Genomic DNA, 19,932 nt, shown 5'->3' on the forward strand with positions numbered 1-19,932 from the left:
TCTGTTGATGGACATTTAGGTTGCTTCTATGTCTTGGCTATTGTAAACAGTGCTGCAATGAACACTGGGGTGCGTGTATCCTTTTGAACCAGGGTTTTCTCCAGATATATACCCAGGAGTGGGATTGCTGGATCACATGGTAGCTCTATTTTTATTTTTTTAAGGAACCGCCATACTGCTCTCCATAGTGTTTGTACCAATTTTCATTCCTACCAACGGTGTAGGAGGGCTCCTGTTTCTGTACACCCTCTCCAGCATTTATTGTTTGTAGACTTTTTGATGATGGCCATTCTGACTAGTGTGAGGTGGTATCTCATTGTAGTTTTGATTTGCATTTCTCTAATTCTTAGTGATGTTGAGTATCTTTTCATGTGCCTCCTGGCCATCTGTATGTCTTCTTTGGAGAAATGTCTGTGTAGGTCTTCTGCCCGTTTTTTGACTGGGTTGTTTGGTTTTTTGCTATTGAGCTGCATGAGCTATTTGCAAATTTTGGAGATTAATCCCTTGTCAGTTGCATTGTTTGCAAATATTTTCTCTTACTCTGTGGGTTGTCTTTTCATTTTGTTTATGGTTTCCTTTGCTGTGCAAAAGCTTATGAGTTTAATTAAGTCCCATTTGTTTATTTTTCTTTTTATTTCCATTACTCTAGGAGACAGATCGAAAAAGATTTTGCTGCAATTTATGTCAAAGTGTTCTGCCTATGTTTTCCTATAAGAGTCATATAGTGTCTGGGCTTATATTTAGGCCTTTAATCCATTCTGAGTTTATTTTTGTTTATGGTGTTAAAGAATGTTCTAACTTCATTCTTTTACATGTAGCTGTCTAGTTTTCCCAGCACCAGTTATTGAAGAGACTGTCTTTTCTCCACTGCATAGTCTTGTCTCCTTTGTCAGAGATTAATTGCCCATAGGTGCATGCCTTTATCTCTGGGCTTTCTATCCTGTTCCATTGATCTATATTTATGTTTTTGTGCCAGTACCACACTGTCTTGATGACTGTAGCTTTGCAGGAGGACCTTGCTTTTAAAGAGAGGAGTGGGAAGTGACTGGCCAACACTGCCTGGGGTTAGGACAGGCCCTTCCCTGCTAGCAAGGAGAAAGGCTGGCTACTGGAAGTCTCAGCTGTCTGAGCAGCTATATGCCTGGAAGACTGGTAAGGCCCCCAGTGTATCCTCCCTCCCTAGTTTTATCAGCCCAAGACACAGAGTAAGAACCTAGAATATAGACCAGTGAGGCAGCTAGAAAACCGGTAAGAAGAGATGAGACAAGAACACAGCATTGAACATAGCAGCGTTTGGAACAGAACACAGCATTTAATTTTGGTTTCGATTCTCATCTACAAGGAGCAAATGTTAAAGTCTATAAAATTTTCAAAGGTGGTCCAATGTTTGTCCTTAATGTATTTTAAGTGATTCTTTTTCTTTGGGATGGTGGGAGGATGACTGGAGGGGAGTAGGGAACCTCAATTTCAGAGTGTAGTGTGGTAGGCGATAACCCCTGGACCTTATTGTAGGATTAGTATTCAATAAACATGCAATATAGTCGACAGGCAGAAAAATAATTGACTCCTCATCTGAAAACTGACTCCAACAGCTGCTTTTAAGAACTATGAAATATATGCATTTATGGTGAAACATCCCCTTTCTACCTCTCTTTCAAATACAGGAATAAGTCTCTTAAAGCATCTTAGTTAACTGCTACTTTTCAATACAGCAGAAACAAAACAATACATCCAAACATAGAAAAACGTATCCCCTACTAATAACAGTAGATTTTTCTCTAGGCTTCTCAGTAGGGTTGAAAGGGAGCAGAAGACAGGGTGGAAGCACCTCAGCGTTTTACAGGTTTGGAGAATGGGAATTGTTACATGAAAATGCTAATACAAACTTACAGGAAAAACGGGGGTGGGGACAGGAGAAGTAGGTCTATGCATTTGTGATCATTGAGATGAAAGTCTGTTTGCAGTTAAGAACCCTGTCCTACAGTCAGATAACAATGTAACTCTGGAGCCCCCTATTCCCTTTTCCAGGGCATTTACAAAGTTTTAAAGGTCATGTTATTGTGTCTCCCTATCTCAGTGCTTTGGGCATAGCTGGTACTAAATGAATGTCTATAGTGTTAAATTTGGCACCATAGTATACATAATTTTTATCATAAAAACTTCTTCTAATCATGAACCATAGATGCATATTTATCAACCAAAGGACCCTCCTGATAAGAAGGGTGTACAGGTTTAAAGAAGAGACCTAGGGTCTAAATGGGTCAGTGCATTTCCATTTATTAATTCAACAAATTTATTGAGTCTCTATCACTTGCTAGATACTATGAGAGTTGGTACTAGGGATTCACAGATATCCCTCAATAATTAGTAGCTGTAATAATTCTATTGCTAATTAATGGCCCAGCATCACTATGAAATATAACTTATTTCCTCTACTTCAAAAAATAAGGAAAGTGAAAGGAGGGTCCTTTCTTAACAGGAACCTTCCCTTCCTCCCTCCATTTCCTCTACCCCTAAAGACACACTCACATCCAAAGAAAGGAAAATAAGAACATTTGTTCTACCTCACTAATTGACAGGTACACATTGCTGTATTTAAAATATTGATAGATAACCAACAAGGACCTACTACATAGCACAGGGAACTCTGCTCAATATTCTGTAATGACCTAGAGGGGAAAAGAATTTGAAAAAGAATGGATATATGCATAACTGAATCACTTTGCTGTACATCTGAAACTAATACAACATTGTTCATTAGCTATACTCTAATATAAAATAAAACGTAGAAGACGCACATGAGTTGACCACTATTTTTTTTATCAGAAAAACTTTGAAAGGTATATAAATAATCAGATACTTTAGTAATAAATTTGAGACTACAAAGGCCCTGTAAGCAATTTATACTATTAAAAGTAGTAATAGTCACTAGATGCCTTCAACCCACTTTCATAGGTATAAAGGACATGACATGTTATATTACTGACTCATACGTAATTATAAAATATTAAAGCCATAGGTAGTAAGGTAAAATATATTTTTCAAGTGAAACAATACTTTGTAAACCATAAAAGCTCTTCAAGCTGATTGAATGCTTCGTTCAATGCTATATGATACATATAATTAGAGCACTATTTAAGTTATTTAACAGGCTACTTTTTTAATAGAGTTCCTTTGCTTTTTTACTACTTTCTTTCTCGACTTATATTTCTTTCTTTTTCTTCCTCTTGCCTCTCCCTTCAAACGTTTTTTTTCGGTGCAATACTTTGTCTCTTCCCAAATTTAAGGGGAAGGAACATAACCCCCGTCTTAAGAAGCATAAGAGTTTCTTGCCTCTCATTCTGATAATTACCGTAAACTGTTGCTCCAAATGCTGTGGTGCTGTGGGTGATGCCTCCAGGATGCCCAGGGGACAAGGCCTGTGCAGCTTAGTAGGACAGCATGTGCTCTCACTGCCTCTGCAGCAGTGGAAATGGATGTGCTCAGGGACCAAACTGTCTTGCCAGCCCATTCTCCTTTAGACCAGGTATCTGGGGCGGGGTGAATGGAACAGGGCAAGGCCAAGGGATCCACACATTTGTATTTTAACCCACCGGGATGTGTAGCCAAGCATGATATAAAAGCTACACACAGTAAATCCTCTAGAACTTCTGTTCACTTGTTAAGAGATATGCAACAACAAAAATTACATAACTGCATAATAGTGTTCTTATTATGGATCTTATTGAGAATTCTTAACAGGATTGGAAACACCCACAGTGGACATTAATATGTATAATTATCCTACATGGTACATCTAGTGACTTAAGCAATTCTGAGCGCCCAGGCATAATTGTTAGTTTTCCAGGTTCTTTCCAAAATGAAAGTAGCCAGAGGGCCAAACTCCAAGATTTTCTCTTGGTTCAAACCTGAATGAATAGGAATAATAATATAGTTCCTAAAGCTTTAGCATGGTAGACACATTGCCTCTATAAGGTGATATGCTACAAATGTAGTACATAGCTGGTCCTGTCTTACTAAGTCTACTTATAAGTTATCACTATTATGCTTTGATTTTGAAATCCATAGATTATTCAGGTTACATGGACCATTTTTGAATCGCAGAGTGTCATGTAAACTTTTGGAATTATATAGGGCAATCCTCCATCAATGCCAGTGCCCAGGGAATTGTCTGTTCTACTCTCAAACATAGTGTTTTATGTGGTTAATGTAGTCCTGCAGAGAAATGATTTCTGTATTAAATTGTTCCTCAAACTTTGTACATGGTGAATAATTTTTTTCATGGAAATTGTTCAGTTTAGTTAAAATACCCAATGGAAGGCTTGGAAGGTTACACTTTTTCCTGGAAGAATAATTTTTTTAACATTAATACTGCTTTTTCTTTAAAGTCATATTAAGATTTCAGAATGTCTGTAACCACTACCCCTGCTGACCACCAAAAAACTTCGAGGTAGTGTTTCAGGGGATAGTTGCATTTTTCTGAAGCAATGAGTAGCACCCTTGAATTTTCATTTTTAATCTGTCATCTTAGTAACTATGTATGGCTTTTAGGTTCTTGTTTACTCTTGGTTATTATCCAGAAATAATTCTTAAGTGATCATTCAGTATTTACTTAAAAAATTATAAATAGGCCCACTTAAAAATTCCATAAATAACCAAATGGAATCAATTCCAAGTCTTTGTATAAAATAATACAGAGAGGACCATAAAAGGGCTATTATTTTCATATGTTGTATTGAGTATAATAATGGAATGGGTATCATAAACTAGAAATTTGTTTGATTTTAATACCATTTAACATTTCCTCTTGTATTTAGTGGCATTTTGCCTATAAAAATAGATCTGTCAGCAGGCCTGCTCAAGTGTCTTTCTCAGACCTATCAGAGACTCTGCTCATGAGAAATACTGCAAAGTAGCTGCACTTTTAAGAAAGAGTAGTGAGATAACAGAATTAAGCATCATAAGCATGATGGAGAATGCGAGTTTTGAAACTAGAACAGTACTTATATACAATGGACTACTACTCAGCCATAAGAAGGAATGAAGTTGAGTTATTTGTAGTGAGGTGGATGGACCTAGAGACTGTCATACAGAGCAAAGCAAGCCAGAAGGAGAAAAACAAATACCATGTGCTAACTCATATATATGGAATCTAAAAACATGGTACTGATGAACCCAGTGACAGGGCAAGAATAAAAATGCAGATGTAGGGAATGGACTTGCGGACACGGCAGCGGTGGGCGGGGGGGGGGGGGCGAATGGGAAGCTGGGACGAAGTGAGAGAGTAGCATTGACATATATACACTACCAAATGTAAAATAGATAGCTAATAGGAAGCTGCTGCATAACACAGGGAGATCAACTCGATGATGGGTGATGACTTAGAGGGGTGGGATAGGAAGGGTGGGAGGGAGTTGCGGGAGGGAGGGGATATGGGGATATATGTATAAATACAGCTGATTCACCTTGGTGTACAGCAAAAACTGGCACAATGGTGTAAAGCAATTATATTCTAATAAAGATCTAAAACAAAAATAATAGCAGAAGACTGGGGAAAAAAAGCTTTCTACAAACAATATGACTCCTAATTCAACATTATCTATAGGGAGTTTATCAACTATATACAAGAACTTACAATAGAAAAGCAGTAACATCAGAAAATTTGATCAGTTTGGGGAAATGACTCTTAGTCATAAAATCTAAAGGAAGGTCACCTAGATCCATAGATCTAGATCCTGAAGCCATATTTCCTTAAAGGGGACCTAAGAGCAACATTAGCAGTAGCACAAGTGCATTTTTCTGCCAAGCAGGAAGAAGCAGAACTTTCACCTGATTTGCTGAAGGAACAGCATTATAAAAGCTTAAAATTCTCTGATTCCTGCATTATAGCAGTTAACTCAGAACCTCAAGTATATTGGATCCATGGTATATTTTTGTGACATGAATAAGTTATTCCCAGGAAGAAGGAGATGACAATGAATTCGGGATACTCAAAGAATATCTGTTAAGAGGACTTGTCCCAGTCTCTAAATCTTTTGGGAGTAACAAGCTAAAGCAGTGGTTCTCACTGTGGGCGATTTTGTCCCTTTAAGAGATATGTGGCAATGTCTAGAGGCAATTTTGTTGTCAAAAGTCAGGGGACGTGCTACTGGCATCTAATGAGTGGAGGTGAAGGATGATGCTGTATATGCCACAACTCACAAGAAAGTCTCACACAACAAATATCCAGCCCGAAAGGCCAATAGTGCTCAGGTTGAGAGATCCTCAAGTAAAGTAACTGAACTATAAAATCAACCTGGAGTGTCTCCTGAAAGGAACTGTGCAGTATACATTAAAGGCAGTTTACAACAATGTTAAACTATAGATTTTGAAATCAAAGCCCTTGTCTTTTCTAGCTCCTAGAATGTTTCAATAAGGATATGTAATGTCAATATCCCAAGGTAAATGTAAAGAAATTACATTTTTTCCTTCTCAAGATAAAGCTAAATATCTGCTTATGAAAACACAGGGGAACCTGTCTAAACACATGCTAATTTGGTTTTTTAAATTTTGTTTATTTGTATTTTGTCATAAGTTTTTTTTTTTTTCCTATTGAAAAGATTCATCAATACATGGACATATATGGATTATATGGTGTTTTAAGGTATTTTTCTGCATAGTATCTTAAGTGTGGCATTAAGTTAATTCCTGTGAAAATTATAATGTATATAATCTTCATGATAAAATTATTTGGATTATACAAGGGACTTTATGGCAGAGTTCTTTTGATATTGTAGAACTTCTGATCCTTAAACACACAATGAGATACACAAAACACAAGCTACAATTTTGGATTACATGTGGACTAATACATCGAATGTGCATGTATTTTTATTTCCTGGGATATCTTTGAAGGTTATAAGAACCCCAACCTTCCCTCAGCTCATTTACCTCTCTCCTTCTAACTTCCACGTGCTTCTCTGTCACACTCAGAAATGTTCACAAGTTTGGAGAATGAATTCAGGAATTGAAGAAAATGAGAGAAAACTGTGTAAAGTAGAAGACTTTCCAAAGTGGTAAATCCAGGTTGAAAGCATTGTGGCAACCGAGTGTCTTTGACCATCTAGGACAGTGTGGACCTACTAACTGCAATGAAGTCTCAAAAACACTACAAGTAGAACACTGCTTGAAACCTCTGTTGATTCTTTTATGGGTAAAGTATGACAACGTCTTTTGTTATTTCCATGACAGACTGATTGGATTCCATGTTTAGGAGTGGTTATATAGCAAGGTGACTGCTCTAAAATAATTTTTAGTTATTTTTCATCTTGTTAGTTTGGTGTCTCAAGTGACTATGAAGAAGCTAAAATTTTAGCATAATAAAAATCTTTTTCTTTTTACATGGGTTACCTAGCTTCTGTGTCTTGGCATCCACAGTTGTATAATGGCTATGATCCTAGGAAAGTTGTAAGGATAAAACAAGTTTACACAGGTGACATGCCTAGAGCAGTGGTTGGCACAGAGCAAGGGCTCTGTAAACACTGTGATTACTGTTTTCTCCTGTCCAGATACCATACCATTTTTAATATCTCTCTGCCCCTACCTTGGGGTCCTAAAAGTAGTGGTTGTTTTCTCTTTGTCTTTGAATCCCCAGTCTTTAGAACAGTGACTGTCTCATAGACGCTCAGTAAAATGTTGAAGGTTAAATCACCTTCCCATAAAATTTTTATAATACACTGAAGGTATGTTTTTTCTTACTCAGTCCAATATTGGTCTCCTATTGTATGCTGCAAACTTAAATGTTAAGTATGCCTATTTTCGATTTATGTGGTCTATTCTTATACTTTAGTAAATACCAAGGTTTTCCAATTATTTCCTGACTGATCTAAAATTAGGAAGAGTTTACTCTCAACATGAAAAACTGGAACTGACTCCAAGAATGCCTTAACTTTAAACCATGTCATTTCAACCTCAGAGGTCAAAGTAAAAACTATTATTGTCCAACACTGAAAGAAAACAGGAGCCCTGGAAAAGATGGCAGAGTAGGACCTGAGCTCACCTCCCCCTCATGAAAATACCAAAACCACAACTAACTGCTGAGTAATCATCAACAAAAAATGACTGGAACCTACCAAAAAAGATACCCTAGTTCCAAAGACAAAGAAGAAGCCACAATGAGATGGTAGGAGGGGTACATTTGTGATACAGTCAAATCCCATACCCCCTGGGTGGGTGACCCACAAACTGGAAAATAATTATATCGCAGAGGTTCTCCCACAGGAGTGAGAGTTCTGAGCCCTACATCAGGCTTCCCAGTCTGGAGGACTGGCATCGGGAGGAGGAGCCCACAGAGCATTTGGCTTTGAAGACCAGTGGGACTTGATAGCAGGAACTCCACAGGACTGGGGGAAGCAGAAATACCACTCTTGGAGGGTGCACACTGAAACCCAGCGGAAAAAGCAGTGACTTCATTAGAGCCTGGAGTACACATACCTGCTGCTCTTGGAGAGTCTCCTGGGGAGGTGGAGGTCAGCTGTGGCTCACTGCAGGGAAAAGGGCACTTGTGGCAGAGGTATTGGGGAACACTCATAGGCATGAGCTGTCTTGGAGGCTGCCATTTTGATGCCAATACCTTGCCCCACCCAACAGCCAGAAGGCGCCAGTGCTGGGACATCTCAGGGCAAACAACCAACAGGGCAAGAACATAGCCCCACCCAACAGCAGACAGGCTGCTTAAAGGCTTCCTGAGTATACAGCTGCCTAAAAACAAACCCCTTGATATGGCCCTGCCCACTGGAGGGAAAAGACCCAGCACCACCCATCAGTGGGCAGAAACCAGAAGCAAGAGGAACTATAATCCTGCAGCCTGTGGAACTGCAAACACAGAAAGTTAGACAAAATGAAATGGTGGAGAATATGTTCCAGATGAAGGAACAAGATGAAACCCCAAAAGAACAACTAAATGAAGTGAAGATAGGCAAGCTACTTGAAAAAGAATTGAGAATAATGATAGTAAAGATGAGTGAAGATCTTGGAAAAAGAATGGAGGCACGAACCTAAAAGATACAAGAAATGTTTAACAAAGAGCTAGATAAAGAACAAATAGAGATGAATAATACAATTACTGAAATAAAAAAAATTAGAAGGAATCAATAGCAGATTAAATGAGGCAGAACAACAGATAAGTGAGCTGGAAGACAATGGCGGAAATCACTGCCACAAAGCAGAATACAGGAAAGAAAGAATGAAAAGAAATGAGGACAGTCTCAGACACCTCTGGGACAACATTAAATGTACCAACATTCGCCTTATAGGGGTCATGGAAGGAGAAGAGAGAAAGAGCTTGAGAAAATATTTGAAGAAATAATAGCTGAAAACTTCCCTAACATAGGAAAAGAAACACTCACTGAAGTCCAGGAAGTGCAGAGAGTCCCATACAGGATAAACCCAAGGAGAAACATGCCAAGACACATATTAATTGAACTGACAAAAATTAAAGAGAAAATATTAAAAGCAACAAGGGAATTCCCCATAAGGTTATCGGCTGATTTCTCAGCAGAAACTCTGCAGGCCAGAAAGGAGTGTCATGATATATTTAAAGTGATGAAAGAGAAAAGCCTACAATCAAGAACATTCTACCTAGCAAAGCTCTCATTCAGATTTAATGGAGAAATCAAAAGCTTTACAAACAAGGAGAAGCTAAAAGAATTCAGCACCACCAGACCAGCTTTACAACAAACGCTAAAAGGATTTTTCTAGGCAGAAAAGAAAAGGACACAACTAGAAACAAGAAAATCACGAATGGAAAAGCTCACCAGTAAACACAAACATATAGTAAAGGTAAGAAATAATCCACACGCAAATATATCAAAACCAGCAATTGTGAGAAGAGGAGGGTTCAAATGCAGGATACTGGAAATGCATTTGAAATCATGAGACCAGCAAATTAAAACTTATAGCAGTCTGTCTGTCTATCTATCTATCTATCTATCTATCTATCTATCTATCTATCTATCAAAACTTCATGGTACCCACAAACCAAAAATCTACAACACATATACACACAAGAACAAGGAATCCATACAACACTAAAGATATTCATCAAGTCAGAAGAGGAGAGAATAAAAGAGGAAAAGACCTATGAAAACAATCCCAAAACAATTAAGAAAATGGCAACAGGAACATACATATTGGTAATTACCTTAAATGTAAATGGATTAAATGCTCCAACCAAAAGACACAGACTGGTTGAATGGATACAAAAGCAAGACCCACATATACATTTTCTACAAGACTCACTTCAGACCTAGGGACACATACAGACTGAAAGTGAGGGGATGAAAAAGGTATTCATGCAAATGGAAATCAAAAGAAAGCTGGAGTAGCAATACTCATATCAGACAAAATAGACTTTAAAATAAAGACTGTTATAAGAGACAAAGAAGGACACTACATATTGATCAAGGGATTAAACCCACGAAGAAGATATAACAATTATAAATATATATGCACCCAATATGGGAGCACCTCAACATGTAAGGCAAATGCCAACAGCCATAAAAGGAGAAATCGACAGTGACACAATAATAGTGGGGGACTTTAACGTCCCACTGTCAGCAATGCAGATTATCCAGACAGAAAATCAATAAGGAAACACAGGTTTTAAATGACACATTAGACCAGATGAACTTAACTGATAGAGCATTCCGTCCAAAAGCAGCAGAATACACATTCTTCTCAAGTGCACACAGAACATTCTCCAGAAGAGATCACATGCTGGGCTATAAACCAAGCATTGATAAATTCAAGAAAATGGAAATCACACCAAGCATCTTTACTGACCACAACGCTATGAGATTAGAAATCAATTACAAGAAATAAACCTAAAAAACATAAGCATGTGGAGGCTAAACAATATGTTATTAAACAACCAATGGATCACTGAAGAATCAAAGAGGAAATAAAGACAATACTTAGAGACAAATGAGAATGAAAAAACACGATGATCCAAAAGCTATGGGATACAGGAAAAGCATTTTTAAGAGGGAAGTTTATAGCAATACAATGTTACCTCAGGAAACAAGAAAAATCCCAAACAACCTAACCTTACACCTAAAGCAATTAGAGGACGAAGAACAAACCAAACCCAAAGTTAGTAGAAGGAAAGAAATTATAAAGATCAGAGCAGAAATAAATGAAATAGAGAGGAAGAAAACAATAGAAAACATCAATGAAACTAAAAGATGGTTCTTTGAAAAGATAAAATTGATAAACCTTTATTCACTCATTAAGAGAAAGAGACGACAAATCAATAAAATTAGAAATGGAAAATAAGTTACAACTGACTGCAGAAATACAAAGGATCATAAGCGACTACTACAATCAACTATATGCCAATAAAATGGACAACGTGGAAGAAATGGACAAATTCTTAGAAAGGTACAATCTCCCAAGACTGAACCATGAAGAAACAGAAACTATAAACAGACCAATTACAAGCACTGAAATTGAAACTCTGATTAAAAAACACAACAAACAAAAGTCCAGGACCAGATGGAAGTCACAGGCAAATTCTATCAAACATTTAGAGAAGTTAACACCTATCCTTTTGAAACTATTTCAAAAAATTGCAGAGGCCGTTGTCACCCTAATACCAAAACCAGACAAAGATGCCGCAACAAAAGAAAATTACAGGCCAACATTACTGATGAACATAGATGCAAAAATCCTTAACAAAATACTAGCAAACGCAATCCAACAATACATTAAAAGGATCATGCACCACGATCAGGAGGGATTTATTCCAAGGATGCAAGGATTTTTCTAAATTTGCAGAGCAATCAGTGTGATATACTACATTAACAAACTGAAGAATAAAAACCAAACGATCATCTCAATAAATGCAGAAAAAGCTTTTGGCAAAATTCAACACCCATTTATGTTAAAAACTCTCCAAAAAATGTGCATAGAGGGAATATACCTCAACATAAGGGTCATATATGACAAACCTACAGTTAACGTCATACTCAATGATGAAAAGCTAAAAGCATTTCCTCTAAGATCAGGAATCAAGAGAAGGGTGTCCACTCTTGCCACTTTTAATCAACATAGTTTGGGAAGCCCTAGCCATAGAAGAAAAAGAAATAAAAGGAGTCCAAACTGGAAACGAAGTAAACATGACATGACATGGTACTCTACACAGAAAATCCTAAAGATGCTACCAGAAAACTACTAGAGCTCAGCAATCAATTTGGTAAAGTTTCAGGATATAAAATAAATACACAGAAATCTCTTGCACTTCTGTACACTCACAACTAAAGGTCAGAAAGAGAAATTCGGGAAACAATCCCATTAACCATTTCATCAAAAAGAATGAAATACCTAGGATAAACCTCCCTTAGGAGACAAAAGATTTATATGCAGAAAACTGTAAGACACTGATGAAAGATGAAGAGGACACAAATAGATGCAAAGATATACCATGTACCTGGACTGGAAGAATCAATTATTGTCAAAATGACTATACTACCCAAGGTTATCTACAGACTCAATGCAATTGCTATCAAATTACCAATTTTCTGCAGTTCTAGAACAAAACAATCTTAAAATTTGTCTGGAAACACAAAAGTACCTGAAGAGCCAAAGCAAACTTGAGAAAGAAAAATGGAGCTGGTGGAATCAGGGTCCCTGACATCAGACTATACTATAAAGCTACAGTAATCAAAATAGTATAGTACTGGCACAAAAACAGAAATATAGATCAATGCAACAGCATAGAAAGCCCCGAAATAAACCCACACACCTATGGTCAATTAATCTACAAGAAAGGAAGCAAGATACACAATAGAGAAAAGAGTCTCTTTAATAAGTGGTGCTGGGAAAACTGGACAGGTACATGTAAGAGAGTGAAAATAGAACATTCTCTAACATCATACACAAAAGTAAACTCAAAATGGATTAAAGACCTAAATGTAAGACCAAATACTATAAAACTCTTACAGGAAAATGTGGAACACAATTTGACATACACTGCAGCAGTATCTTTTTGGATCCACCTCCTAGAGTAATGAAAATGAAAACAAAAATAAACAAATTGGACCTAATTACACTTAAAAGCTTTTGCACAGCAAAGGAAACCATAAAGAAAACAAAAAGACAACCCACAGAATGGAAGAAAATATTGGCAACCGACAGGGGCTTAATCTCTAAAATATACAAACAGATCATACAAGTCAACAACAAAAACCAAACAACCCAATCAAAAAATGGGCAGAAGACCTAAATAGATATTCCTCCAAAGAAGACATACAGATGGCCAAGAGGCATATGAGAAGATACTCAATATCTCTAATTATTATAGAAATGCAAATCAAAACTACAATGAGATACCACCTCACACCAGTCAGAATGGCCATCATCAAAAAGTCTACAAACAAATGCTGGAGAGAGTGTGGGAAAAAGGGAACCCTTCTACACTGTTGGTGAAAATGTGAACTGGTGCAGCCACTATGAGGACACTATGGAGGTTCCTTAAAAAAACTAAAAGTAGAGCTACCATATGATCCAGCAATCTCACTTGTGGGCATATATCTGGAGAAAATCATGGCTCGAAAGGATACATGTACCCCAGTGCTCATTTCAGTGCTATTTATAATAGCCAAGACATGGAAAAAACCTAAATGTCCACTGACAGAGGAATGGATAAAGAAGATATAGTATGTATGATATACAATGGAATATTACTCAGCCATAAAAAAGAATGAAACAATGCCATTTGCAGCAACATGGATAGACCTAGAGATTCTCATACTAAGTGAAGTAAGTCAAAGACAAATATCATATGATATCACTTATACCTGGAATCTGAAAAAATGATACAAATGAACTTAAGTAAAAAAACAGAAATGGACTCACAGACTTCGAAAACAAACTTATGGTTACCAAAGGGGAAAGGTGTGGGAAGGAATAAATTAGGAGTTTGGGATTCACATATACACACTGCTATGTATAAAACAGATAACAAGGACCTACTGTATACCACAGGGAACTCTATAGTCTGTAATAACCTATATGGGAAAAGAATCTGAAAAAGAACAGATATATGGGTATATATAACTAAATCACTTTGCTGTACACCTGAAACTAACGCAACGTTGTAAATCAACAATACTCCAGTCTCAAATAAAAGAAAAATTTAAAGCAAGAAAAGAAAAAAAACACTAATATTCCCTTGGGAGATACAAGGGTGGTAACTTACTCTTTTTGTTAGCTGAGTGTCCATCATGAAGTTGTGCACATGCTTTTCTGCTTTGGTAAGTTCTAGCTTCCTTGCCACCACAGCTACCACCAGGGCTGTGCAACCAGCACCCTGAAAGCCAGGAGAGAAAAGAACCCCGAAGCGTTATTATTTTTGGTCTTGACCACATTAGACGATGTTTTGTACTAAGTACACAACTATCTGGAAATAAAAACCTGTAGTGCCTTCCATCAATACGACAGAAACCACATGGCCAATAAGCACAAGTAACATGCCTTTAGATTGATGGTAAAAAACTTAAAATAGGTGAGCTAAGAACTAAAGCATGATGTTTGTATCAAACACATTTTAGTCATAAAAAAATGGTAAAACGGAAACTTGCTGAATTTTCAGAGACTTAAAAATAGAGCAAATCCGTTATACATGGATATATAAATTACTGAATTAGCATAAATGCACAGAGAGGAAGCAAGAATTATTCTCTGAAAACTAATATTCTATAATCTTCTGTCAAGATGAGAGCAGCAAGTCTTCAGGACAATCAACTGTGAAAAGCCAGGAATGGGAACTGATGCATCATACACAGAACTTCATACTGGTCCACGTGCAGAAGAGAAAGGAACACAGTGATCTGAGCCTGGACAACAGACGTACGTGAAGTGCTGAAAGGATAACTGCCTTACTATTCCAGAGGGTTACCAGTATGAAGAAACGCATGGCCTACCTATATTTTGCAAAACTCAACCGTGGTCCTTTTTGGAATTATAGGCTATTGTGCTTATCTCTTAGGAGGAGATGTGTGACATTGTGTGGTGCCCCAGAGATTAAAGCCCTCCTGCTCCGTGAGCAAGGTGAATGCATTCCAAGTTGTGAGGTATGGGCTCTTCTTGGTTGAAAGACCAGTGATTACATGCAGGATCAGGAGGCAAGGCTGGGGCACCTATGGCAGGACCACAGAGAGTCAAAATTGCCTAGCCATCTCAGCAGATAGACAACAATGAGCCACAGGGCACAGGCAGGACCCACAGAAGAGAGGCACAAACAATGAGATGTTACAATATGTGGGGATCTTTCAACAGACTGAAATCCTTTTCAACTAGTTTTAAATAGCATCCCTTTTATGTTAGCTAAGATGGTAGGATGCTCACTGGATAGCAATCCAAGAGAGTCTCAAATTCCCACAAGTTAACCTGGTTTTCCTCACTCTCAATAGGTCTAAAAATCACTAGTTATAATAGCAACTCTGCACCTTAAAGATGTGGTCTACATCTTAAATATCTAAGTTTGACGGATTGGTTATTACTTCAGTATTTCCATAATATATTACGAATATATTAAAACTTTATTTCCATAATATTTAAAGACAATATAATATTTAAACAAGCTAGACACATGTATACAAAATTTGCTCCTACTTTTATTTTTTAAAAGGAATTCATATTTGTGAAGCAGAGAGATAAGTCCAACTGTGAAAAGAGCACCTCCCTCAATGGTTCGAATACCAGTAAGTTACTTAGTTCTTTGTGCTTTCCTGAACAGTCCACATTTTCTACAATGAATGATATTACTTATATGAACAAATGCCTACACATTTAAAAAGTGACAAGTTTGTAGTTTAAGAAAACATCTAACCTAAACTTTACATATCTTTATTAACCTTAAAAAATTCAATCTATGAAAATGATCTTTCTTCATGATTCATACTTATGTTTTATTACATAATTAATTATAAAATTGCCTTTATTTGAATAAGTATAATTTAACCATTCAGTTACTAACCAAAGAAGGAATTTTCAGTCTCACTGCATGAGCTGTGGCAACAAATATGGCAGAAGTGACAAGAGCGAGGAGAAAAGGAGAAAATAAATACACTTGCCCTGACTTGCTACCATCTTATAATTACAATCATAAAAATGTGGCCTTATTAATGAGCCAGTACCATTTAAATACAATATTTCCAGAGGGTTTAAATATCCCCTTTCACCTAGCTCTATGGAGAAATCAGCATCCTCAGAAATGAAGTGATACTGATCATATAGTCAGAGAAAGAGGCCGGAAGGTATTGGACCTACCTGGTTAAACCTTCTGATTTTGGAGATGAGGCAACGAAGGCAGAATCAGTGATTATTCAGTTATGAACTCTGACTAGCATTGGTATACTTCCTAGCCTTTACCTCATCTCATAACACTTCTATCTGTATGTAAGATCACGTATAGTCTAACTTGTCTAACTTTCATATCCATGATACGATATGAAACCCTGTATTTCAGAGCAAAACAAATTCAGCTTGTTTTATACGATAAACTCTTAAAGTATGAATGTTTAAAAATTGAGGAATATGGTTAGTTACCAAAATAAGGCAAAACATTATTCTTATTTTATAACTGGTGCAACTTTTAAACCAGTGTTTTTTTTTTTAAACTTAACTGTGACCAGAATCTTTTAAATCTTTTAATTCATGTGATTCCAGCACAGAGTCACTGCTTTAAGTGAAGGAGGATATGGAAAGAAAATGGCAAATTCCATCCACTACTTTCTATTTTAAACACAAGGTAAGTTTTCTCACTAGAGTCATTTCACTTACTTATTAAGACATTCAGGAAATGATAAACAAGGAGCATAAAGGCAGAGGATAGGGAGGTCAAGGTCAGAAATGTATGGGCTGTCTGATAGCTATCTTGATATTTTGGGCCATGTATAGACAATGAAATCAAGTCATTTTAGAGCTGGATACCAGTGAAGAAAAAGAATGGCCTTTGGAAACATCTACACCTATTTTGTTGACTTTCAGACATCTGGCACACAATCTAAATAAGTTCAAGTATATTGATGAGAGGCTAGCCTGAATCGGTGGAAGGAATCGGCGGCCACTGAGGCTAGCCTTCTGTACCTACCCACGGTGTGAAAGCATTTTTTTTGACAGGAACAGGATCACCTGTTGCACGTACGCTGCCAGGTACTCCTCGATTAGTGAGCCACGGGAAAGTCAAGAGCAGCAGTGGCTTTTCAATAAGCAGCAGGTATAAAACTCTGAGGGGCTTCTACCACTGGAGAAATATCTGTAAGTGGCATTTGGCACTATAAGCTAAATATTGTTCTCCCCTGGCAGGAGGCCACTGCCGCGATTCTTCTGGAAAGAAATCAAAATCCCAACAGGAGTGGAAAATCACTGGTATCAAGAGCCTTTGGAAGTTGATTTTTGTGTTTATTCTTGAGCTCTGTTTTTTCCCACTGCAGGCCCATTCCTTGCTGAGTGTTCTCTAGCTCAGCAAAAGTCTTGTGTATTAAAGGATGACTTCTGTTTCAAACTAGAGAAGCAAGTGAATCTGACAATTAAGTAATTAGTGAAACCACTGCCTGTATCCCTCACTCCATTATTCTAACTGTACCCTTTAAATTATATCCCAAGAGCCACTTAGAAACTTCTTTTCCTTCAAAGTCCTTTACTCCTTATATGTAAGTCTTATACCTCCCCAGGTTCTTAATAAATCATAGGAGGTTTTGAAAAAGTAACTTACAAAAAACTTTTAGAGTTATGCAAAATGAAGCTGGCTTACTCCTGAAAGGTTCAAGGTAAGTTCCTGTATAGAAATTTATAGTAATTTAAGTAATGGCATGATGTTATTGTCCACTCAGTGTCTATTTCCTGGATCATTTTGTTTCATAAAATGAATACGAATGAAAGTAAATATGCTTTTACAACATTTTCTCCAACTCTTGTCATGATCACAATGGATATAGAAACAGTTGGGACTAACATATGTTACTCTCTGAAATTAAGATCCCTGCATGCCTTTAACAAGATGAGTCATAGTCCTTTCACCAAAGTCAGAAAATGTATCCTGGTAATTTATCTCCATTTCATTTATGTTATTAAGAAAAAGCTAAGCAAATAACTAACCTGCCACTTCAAGATGCTCAGACAACTAAAAACTAAAAAAAAAAAAAAAAAAGGCAACACACTGTTCATGAAGCCAATATATTAAAGTCAAAGGTTTAGGTTTTCCTTGACTAGTTTATCATCTTCTAACAAATTAGATGTTGCAAGAGAGAAAGGAGGAGTGGAGAGAAAGGCCTTGTCCTTAGAAAAGGTAAATATTCTCTTAATTTTTAATTTGTTTTGTGTGTGTGATTTTTTTAAAGCTCTTTATTGGAATATAATTGCTTTACACTGTTGTGCCAGTTTTTGCTACACAACTAAGTGAATCAGCTATACATATATATATGTATATATATACATGTATCCCCATATCCCCTCCCTCCCACGACTCCTTCCCACCCTCCCTATCCCACTCCTCTATGTCATCACCAATCCCTCCCTGTTATGCAGCAGCTCCCCACTAGCTCTCTATTTTACATTTGGTAGTATATATACGTCAATGCTACTCTCTCACTTCGTCCTAGCTTCCCCTCATCCCCCACCCTGTGTCCTCAAGTTTGTTCTCTGCATCTGCATCTTTATTCTTGCTCTGTCACTGGGTTCATCGGTACCATTTTTTTAGATTCCATATATATGCGTTAGCATACAGTATTTGTTTTTCTCTTTCTGGCTTACTTCACTCTGTGTGACAGACTAGGTCCATCCCCCTCACTACAAATAACTCAATTTCATTTGTTTTTATGACTGAATAATATTCCATTGTATATATGTGCCACATCTTCTTTATCCATTCATCTGTTGATGGGCATTTTGGTTGCTTCCATGTCCTGGCTATTGTAAATAGTGCTGCAATGAACACTGTGGTACGTGTTTCGAAAAGGGAAGTATTAATGCTCATTATGCCAGATCAAAGTGAACAGACCAATGACAATCAGAAAGCATAAACTATAGTTGAATCCCAACACCTGGAGAGTCTTAGATGCTGCCAAATTAAAATGCAGTGCCTGCACAGCAAAGGAAACCATGAAAAAACACATAAACACAATGTATGGAAGGGGAGAAAATATATGCAAACGATGTTACCGACAAGGGCTTAATCTCCAAAATATACAAACAGCTCTTACAACTCAATATAAAAAAAACAGTTGAAAAATGGGCAGAAGACCTACACAGACATTTCTCCAAAGAAGGTATACAGATGGCCAACAGGTACATGAAAAGATGCTCAACATCACTAACTATTAGAGAAATGCAAATTAAAACCACAATGAAGTATCACCTCAAACCAGTCAGAATGGCCAAACCCTCCTACACTGTTGGTGGTAATGTAAACTGGTATAACCACCACAGAGAACAGTATGGAGGTTCTTCAAAAAACTAGAGTTGCCATATGATCCAGCAATCCCACTCCTGGGGATACATCTGGACAAAACTATAATGACGAAACTACAATTCAAAAAGATAGTGCTCCCCTATGTTCATAGCAGCACTGTTCACAATAGCCAAGACATGGAAACAACCTAAATGTCCATCAACAGATGAATGGATAAAGAAGATGCAGTATATATCTACAATGGAATGTTACTCAGCCATAAAGAGAATGAAATAATGCTATTTGCATAAACATGGATGGACCTAGAGATTCTCATACAAAGTGAAGTAAGCCAGACAGAGAAAGAGAAATACCATATGATATCACTTATATGTGGAATCTAAAATATGGCACAAATGAACCTATCTACAAAATAGAAGCAGACTCACAAAGAGATCAGACTTGTGGTTTTCAAGGGGGAGGTGGAGGGGGGAGGGATGGAC

At 37.2% G+C, this 19,932-nt stretch overlaps 1 protein-coding gene across 1 annotated transcript in view; it reads right to left on the minus strand.

The window, feature by feature from the left end:
• KCNN2 (potassium calcium-activated channel subfamily N member 2) overlaps positions 1-19,932 on the minus strand; it is a 152,505-nt gene that overhangs the window by 11,792 nt on the left and 120,781 nt on the right. Inside the window, exon 5 of the mRNA XM_057737202.1 lies at positions 14,237-14,347. Coding sequence (XP_057593185.1) covers positions 14,237-14,347 — 111 coding nt within the window. The remainder of the gene's footprint in view (positions 1-14,236; positions 14,348-19,932) is intronic.

Source organism: Hippopotamus amphibius, chromosome 1, assembly GCF_030028045.1.
Source record: "Hippopotamus amphibius kiboko isolate mHipAmp2 chromosome 1, mHipAmp2.hap2, whole genome shotgun sequence".
NCBI classification, from domain to species: Eukaryota; Metazoa; Chordata; class Mammalia; order Artiodactyla; family Hippopotamidae; genus Hippopotamus; species Hippopotamus amphibius.